The sequence below is a fragment of the Haliotis asinina genome, chromosome 6 (assembly GCF_037392515.1).
Source record: "Haliotis asinina isolate JCU_RB_2024 chromosome 6, JCU_Hal_asi_v2, whole genome shotgun sequence".
Lineage (NCBI taxonomy): Eukaryota > Metazoa > Mollusca > Gastropoda > Lepetellida > Haliotidae > Haliotis > Haliotis asinina.
The window spans coordinates 61207640-61216091 of record NC_090285.1 but is presented as its reverse complement, the minus strand read 5'-3'; the positions used below and the strand labels follow the sequence as shown (position 1 = coordinate 61216091).

At 37.4% G+C, this 8452-nt stretch overlaps 1 protein-coding gene across 1 annotated transcript; it reads left to right on the top strand.

Annotated features, from left to right (window-relative positions):
• Window positions 1-5692: 5692 nt before the first annotated feature.
• Window positions 5693-6686, top strand: LOC137287990 (uncharacterized). The gene has a single exon (XM_067820352.1). It carries the CDS (start codon window positions 5736-5738, stop codon window positions 6684-6686), a length of 951 nt encoding a protein of 316 aa, XP_067676453.1. The 5' UTR covers window positions 5693-5735.
• The last annotated feature ends 1766 nt before the right edge of the window (window positions 6687-8452 follow it).

The following is an 8452-nucleotide window of genomic DNA, read 5'->3' as shown; positions in this document are numbered from 1 at the left end:
AACGATCTCTGTCTCTAATGATACCTTTGCTGCTGTTCAGTGTTCTGTGTTCAGTAACTGAAACCTGGATTCCAGCAAACGTTTCTGTATTCATCAAGTTAGTGGCTTGTTGTTTCCTGCTGCATTCAATCAGAAAAGATCCTGAACGCAAACGTTTTATGTTCTTCACCTCACCTGCAATGCCATATATGCCCTTAGAGATTACAAAAGGGTTTAGTTTCAATGGTGTCTTGTCTACAGTACTGAGAACCAGGAAACGTGGCCAATCGTCTGTTGAGTTGGATGACCTCTGTTCATTATCATTGTCGAGCTGACGTTTGGTCTTTTTTGTGGGGGTTTGGTAGTCCATGGTAAGATTATTTTGATTCATCATCCGGGCTCCCCACCCACCACGGAGTATCACAAGGACAATGCTATTTGCAAGTGGCTTTCCTACTTGCAGCACCAAGGATACCCGGATGATATACTCCAGCAGAAAAATTAATAATTAATAATTCTACCAGATTGGCCCATGAGCCACCGCCTTCTGACACTGGCATCTAGGCAAATTTTCTCAATTTAAAACAAAACACATGTATCATAGCATATGTATATATGTATATTTAAATATTCTGTTGAAATTAATACTAAGCCAAACAATGATCGAGCAATGAAATTTAGTGCTCAGGGCTCGGCATGACCAGCCGATTGGTTGAACCGGGCCCATTCAACCACCCGTCTAGGCGAAGTCAGGGCCAAAGTGGTGTATTGAGCAACAGGAACACGGTTACAGGCCCCTATTGCCCTCAACCACCAGGATCCCTTTCTCCGCCGACACAGGGCCGCAACCCACGGCAAAGGGGTTGGTGGACCAAATATCCCCCCGGGTCCACTACGGGGGTGTCGGCGAGCTCTTGGCGTTACCCAGCACCCACCACGAGGAGGTGGCTCGCCACGGGTGCCATCTTGTTCAGATTCGGAGTTAAGAACACCAGTGTCAATATACATTATCTCACCCCTTCTAAGGTACTAGGGACCACTAGTAAACCTGGCCATCGTAAAAACATGAATACCCAAACCTACATTTTTCCATATTTCAGCCTCAACTTTGACTTTTCTTCAGATTCGGGTTTCGGCATTTGAATCCCGAATCTGAATATTTTTTCAGACCATTCATAAGAAACAATGCATCAGCTGTCTCAACCCACGTTATAGATGCTTTGTGGGCATAATGAACGAATAATATTTTTTATATGTCCTCTTTCATGTTTCTATGACAGTGTAAGTGCATCTGTATTTACATTCTTCTCTTGTCAGCTGTTCTACAAGTATTTAAGAAATAATATGTTATTGTGTAACAAGTCAATGAATTGGTAACAACAAGAAATATTACAGATTTTAGCTAGACGTTCACAATATTTACGCCCGTTAAACATGGCTGACCTTCCCCAAATCGGTTGCTTTCATTAATGTATTTGCGCATTTCAGTGATACGTCGTTGTTCTCAACTTGGCATTCCCATAATTAGAATAAAACATTTCTTACAAAAGAAATTTCGTCATTAGTTCCGTGAAAGATATTTTTAAAACAGAAACGACGCGGTTAAGAGGATACATTTTCAAATCATAGTAATATCAAAATCGTGAAATCGTGAAATCGTGAAATCGTGATTGTAATTACTAACAACAGACACCACAAACCATACGCCCATATACATACATAACGTTAGTAAGCTGGGACGACTTGTGTCCTCACAAACACAAGAACATAATATATGATTTCTTAATGTTGCGAGTGAAAACTATGATGAAATGAAACGTTAATGAAATAACTCTAAATTCATACACATTTGTAGACAGTTAAGAATGATTTGTGATGACTATCAAAACACTGACATACTTTTTGAAATGTGTTTACTTTCTTTTGTTAACTCCATCTTCACTATGTTTCCTAAATGTTATATCAGATGACAGTCCCATTGCTCAAGGCGTCTGGGAGAAGGAAGAAAATATCATAGATTGAATACGTGTGGTAGAAAGCCATTGATGGTTTTGTGCCTGGCGCATTTATTATGGTATGCCGTGATACTGACCAAGCTTTAGACAACGATACAGTGATAGATGTAAAGTCACTATATGCGAGGACTATGTATTTATCTCACTTCTTTGTATCGCCTTCGTGTGTTCATAAAATTACTACATGTTGCAAGTGAAAGCGACAGGTAGTATTTGCCAAATGGTCTATTTTTAGGAAAGCATTCGTTTTGTCGTTGAAGTATTTTACTTTAGTGTCATGTTTAGCCATGTGTAATTTGGAGGCACTGATAAACCTAGAAGTCCTTCGTCTATAAATGGTCGATGCTGACAAACGTTGACAAACGAAAAGCAAAAACTGAGGAACAGTGGTCAATGGTTAAAAATACGATACATTCCAACTCGATTTTTTTCTTTGCAGTATGATATGTTTATTTGTTTACATCTATTGTAATCGCATTTTATTACATCTACTGTTTGGAAGCAGTGTCGCATAGATGAATGGCAAAACGAGAAGGATAGGATATACGTGATGGGATTGGTTTGAAGCCACTTATTAAAACAAAGCTTGGAAAACTCACATGCAGGCATGTACCGTCACTGGGGGTGGGGTGGTTTGGGGATATTGATGTTAACATAGTGCTGGATATTGTCTTACAAGAAATATTGCATTTTATGGTCAATGTCAAACTAAAGATAACGGATATTTGGTTCCAAACTAACCGTATGTTAACAAGGAAGGAACTAAATATAAAATGCACCCATTAATCCACTGCCCAGACAGTTCCTTTAGCTGTCATGATTCTTGAAAGGAGGCGTAAAAGAAGCAAATGTAAGTTGATTTTTTGCGTCAATATTTGGTTTGAACATATTATTATAGATAAAATTGAATTGACATTAGTGAACAAGGTTTACAATTTATATCAACACCGCTTCCATTTCAAATGCCGAAACCCTAATATGAAGAAAAGTCAAAGTTGAGGCTGAAATATGGTAAAATGTAGGTATGTGTATTCATGTGTTTACGAAACCCAGGTTTACTACATACATACATACATACATACATACATACATACATACATACATACATACATACATACATACATACATACATACATACATACATACATACATACATACATACATACATAGAGAAATTCAAATTCAGGATTTAAATCCCGAATCTGAAAAAAATATTCAGATTCGGGATGCGAAATCCCGAATCCGTTTCTAACTTCATGTTCCTGTGATATTTCGAATATTGGGAAGGGCGGTCATATAGGATATCATTTCCATGGTCAAATATTTCATGATTAAATTTAAGGAATATACCAATGTGTGACATATTTAGAAGTGTTACAAATCTATCATTGTAGTTTCTAACTAAAACCGCAATGCCACCTGCATACCGGCCTTTCTGGCTGCCTGATGACAGTTTATCAACATCCTTACAATAGATAGGGAAATCTGCAAAATGTGTTGATAATTCAAATTGGTGAAGCCATGTTTCTGTAAGTCCTATTACATCATAAGATTTCACGTAATCCATAAAGTCATTATCCTCAACTTTATTCAGAACACCCTTAATGTTCCAAAATCCAAAAGTTAAGTAAGGGTTTTACGCCTCTTTATTGTGACCCGGCCACATTCATATTTACGAGTTGTGTCTCTACCCGTAGACTTGCTTCTAGTCTCTCTGATTCCGTCTGTGTGCCCTCAGTATAGTGCGTGAAGATGAAGCTTCTGGTTCCGACTCCTCTGTACTCGCGTGCAGAACACCATTCCTGTAGTAACCTCGCTGTCCCTGCTCTCTGAGTGCAGCTAACTTTTGCCTCTGTCTCTTGGTCAGATCAGCACTGAACTTCACACCATTACTTCTAAACTTTTCTCTTTCACCTCTTATCAAAATCTAGTCATCGGTGTGAAAAATCTATAATTGGTCTGTCTTTGCCAGCTTGGCCTTTCCCAAGTCGATGGGCTCTCTAAATATCCCTTGTGGTCAATTTAATGCCTGGCAAGAGACTATTTATCAGTTTAAACTTGACGCTCAGGGGATCATTGTCATCTGTTTCCGTAATGCCATAGAATATAATATTGTCCCGTCTGCTCTGTGCTTCGAGTTTGTCGAGATCCTCCTCTAGGTGATTCCATAGCATCCTCTATCTGCTTCACTCTGGTCTCTATGTCCCCCTGCTGGGCTGACAGAGCTATTATATCTAGTTTCAGGATGTTCCTCTGTAAGTCGTTTAACGTCATCATGAATAGACTCAACATCTCTCCGCAAGTCTGTTATTTCTTTCTTCACATCCTTCACTTCGTTCATGACATCCTCTAGTGTTACGGGACCAGGATTACTCTCGATATCTCCTGCTAACAACAACATCTGTTTGTTTATGTTTACAACGTTGCCAGGTATCAGGTCACAGATATCGGTCACTGTTATACCTGTCACGCCGCACGTGGGTTTCAAGAGTGGACATTCATATATGAGTGGAGCTATTTTCTGTGCAAAATGTGTTCTCGCCTCTATAGACAACATCCATAGCTTTGATCTGTTTGCACATAATTGTACTTACAAAGAATGCTTCCAGAATTGTAATGAAGAACACACCGCAGATCACTAGCCTGTAAACAAGCTCCATCGAAGATGTCCACGTCGTTTCCGGCATGTAGGTCTCCATCGTGTCGATTTGTTTATGGATGTTTAAAGCACCCAATTCTGTTTCTCCATACCCCAATAGAGACCCCCATCGTTGTAATGAGGTGAAATCCAAGTTTGGAGGACTTTGTTGCCAAGCGTATTCACAGTGTTTATAAAGGTGTGCTGACACGGACAATATTTCTGCAGACACGTAAAAGGTATTGTTTAATAAGATTTTTGATACAGGCGTTTTTCCCATGGCTTGGACGAAAGCAATAGTTATTCCTTTACATAAAAAGGGCGATCGCAAAAACCCAGATAATTACAGAGGGATTTCAATACTGTGCATGTTAAGTAAATTATATACGTCCATTTTAAATGTCCGCATCAGAACCTGGGCAAATATAAGGAGTAAAATTCCCGAAACACAAGCTGGTTTTAGACAAGGGTACTCTACGATTGATCATATTTTTACTTTACATGGTGTTATAGAAAAATGTCTAATTAAGAAAAGGAAAAAGTTATATGTTGCTTTTATTGATTTTAGAAAAGCCTTTGACTCAATTGACCGTCCTAAGTTATACAAGTGCTTATTCAAATCTGGTCTTCAGGGGAAAATGCTATCTGCTATCATGAGTATATATAGTTCAGTAACAGCCTGTGTAAGAGGTTATAATGGGTATACTGAATATTTTGATTGTCCAATTGGTTTAAAGCAAGGTTGTGTTCTTAGCCCCGTATTGTTTTCCTTTTTCATTAATGGATTATCAGATGACATATCTAGATATGGCAAATATGGAGTGCAGTTATTTCCCGACCTATTAGGAATAATGTTACTTATGTTTGCAGATGATGTTGTTCTTATATCTGATACAATTACAGGCTTACAGAATCAACTTAATATACTGCACAAGTACTCTGAATATTCAAGTCTAGAGGTAAATTTAGACAAGACAAATATAGTTGTTTTTAGAAGGGGAGGGCGCTTAGCAAGGAATGAAAAGTGGTTTTTAAATGGCCAGCCAATAACAACATTAAGTACTTATAAATATCTGGGAGTTGTATTTTCGTCAACATTCAAGATGAGAAATTGCATCACTGATTTAGCATTGAGGGGCAAGCGGGCCTTAATGGAAGTAATAAGTAATTTAAATGGAATTGGAATAATAGACCCCAGTGTGTACTTCAAAATTTTTGATGCCCAGATACAGCCGATATTACTGTACGGAGCAGAAATCTGGGGAATGCATAGATTTTATGAAATAGAAAAGGTCCATTTAATAGCCTGCAAACGTTTCTTGAATGTCAGCCCTCAAACACCTACTGCTATTGTATATGGCGAATGTGGAAGATATCCTCTCTATATAAACGCATTGTGTAAAACTTTGAAATATTGGGTAAAGGTTATTCATATGCATGAAGATAGAATCCCCTTGAAAGTGTACAAAATGCAAGTGTATTACGATAACTGTGGCTACAAGACATATGCTTCTTACATAAGAGAAATACTTTTTGCACATGGGTTTGGTTACGTCTGGATGTCCCAGACAGTTGGTGACGCAGCTTTATTTTTAAGTAGATTCAAGACTGTTGCAATCAATATATTTCTTCAATCATGGAACAGTACATTGAATAACAGTTCACGATACCATATGTACCGTGAGTTTAAAAGTCTGTTAACTCCAGAAAAATATTTATCATGTATATTGGACAAAAAGTTTCGAAATATTTTGACCAAATTCCGATGTGGATTATTAAGGCTAAAGTATAATGAAGGTAGATGGTTGAATGTCGAGGTTGCTGAACGTAGCTGCCCTTTGTGTAATCTAGGTGTAGAAGACGAGTACCATTTCATCTTTACATGTACTGAATATAACGCACTAAGATTAAAATACTTGCCATGTATATATCAGAAACAACCAAACTACTATAAATTTAAGTCTCTGTTATCAACGAACAATGAAACAACTTTAAGAAATTTATGTAAATATATCTATCATGCTTATAAAAGCAGGACAATCAAACTTCAATAATTCTTCTTCAAACCACAGGTGCGCACATTTTAACCATATATTTACATTTGTGTGTATATATGTTTATATCACAATGTTATATTTATAGTGACAAGAATCTGTTAATACAATCCACATGTACCATTGATATGTATACCCTGTAATAATTAACTTATATTTGTAACAATTGCGTATATACTGTATATGGGCCTGTGGCCTACGTACGGAATAAAAATACTTGACTTGACTTGAATGGGTAGTTTACCATTTTCGAGTGTCGACAGTAGGAACTGTCCACCCACCACTTCAGGTTCGTACAACAAATGTATAAGACGATATAAGAGGAAAGACACGTTTTACACTTATCAAACTCGTAATCAACAGAGAATTTTTAACAATTGTACACACATTTTGTATGGAATCATCATATGCTTTAAACCGTTCATATTGTACTTTCAACTCACGAGATGCAATTTGCGCCAAATCCTTTGAAGAGAATGACTAGACTTAGCATATGTTCATGACGGGTGCCACTGGTTGAGTAGGATACGCTCACATTTTCGCGAACACCTTGGAACATTACCATTTCATAGTAATTCATAAACACATAGTCTCTCACCGTATGGCATGGCGACAATCACTGGATTGTCTGATTCAGACCCGATTTAGTTAAAACACCATCATACACCTGTAATACTATAATACTGAATCAAATATAAATTCATCAATAACTCCAATGTGCAATCGACTCTGCATTTGGCTGAGATTTCTTATGAATATTGAAAGGTTTTTATCACATCTACTGTAATTCTCTTTGAAACTGCAATCCTGTTTGTTAAAAAGATAAGAGGGAGAGGGGTATCCGGAGTGAGTGAGTGAGTTAATATTTGAAGTCACATCTTCAATATCTCAGCCATATCGTGGCGAAACAAATTTATATATGAAAACATTTTGAAGAATTTAACCTGTCACGATGGATAGTAAAACACTGGGGTATCACAGATATGGGTATAACACTAGCATGGTAAGGTAAAACATTCTAGTAATTAAAGCAGACAATACAATAGAAAACACGGGTTATAGATCGCCAGAGAGAGGGAAACACGATGTCTTATCACGTCATTTCTCCAATTCTCCAACTATAAATTTTTTCATCACTTTGGCTTTTACAACACCAGAATCCTGAACGATCCACACAAGTATGATGCCAGTTACCAATAATACCTTACTGGAGTCCCATTTTACCATTATCATTAAAAGCGGTCTGAAATACACAACAGCATGCCAGCGGATACCTAGATTTTCAGCGTGAAGAAATCTGCACCGCGAACCTATACATTGACTATAGTGATATTATGCATAATACAGCACTGCTGTGTCTTCAGACACCTTTAAAGGACTAAATCTGCTTTATCAAAAGAAGATCATCTGTAAATGACAGTAAAATTGTTCCATTATATTTACCCGTCGTATAACTCATTTATAACGAGAAGAAATAGATATGAACTCAACTTGCAATCTTGGCTAACTACTGACGATGTGCTAAATACACTTGACCTTCTATCATCAGATTTTACACAAAGCTTTTACTTCGAATATATATCACTCACATCGTTAAATATCTTCCCACCAATTCCTCTACTGTGCACAATGAATAAGGACTTCTATTCTGTTAAGACTTTCTTCCCATTTTTTTGACATAATGATTGAAGGTAAATGTTTTATCCACAGGATCCTGCCGGACAATCAAAAATAAATCACGTTCATCCCAATTCTAATCTCCAAAA

Coding starts and splice junctions, on each gene's coding strand:
- LOC137287990 (XM_067820352.1), top strand. CDS start 5,736: ATGAGAAATTGCATCACTGATTTAGCATTGAGGGGCAAGCGGGCCTTA.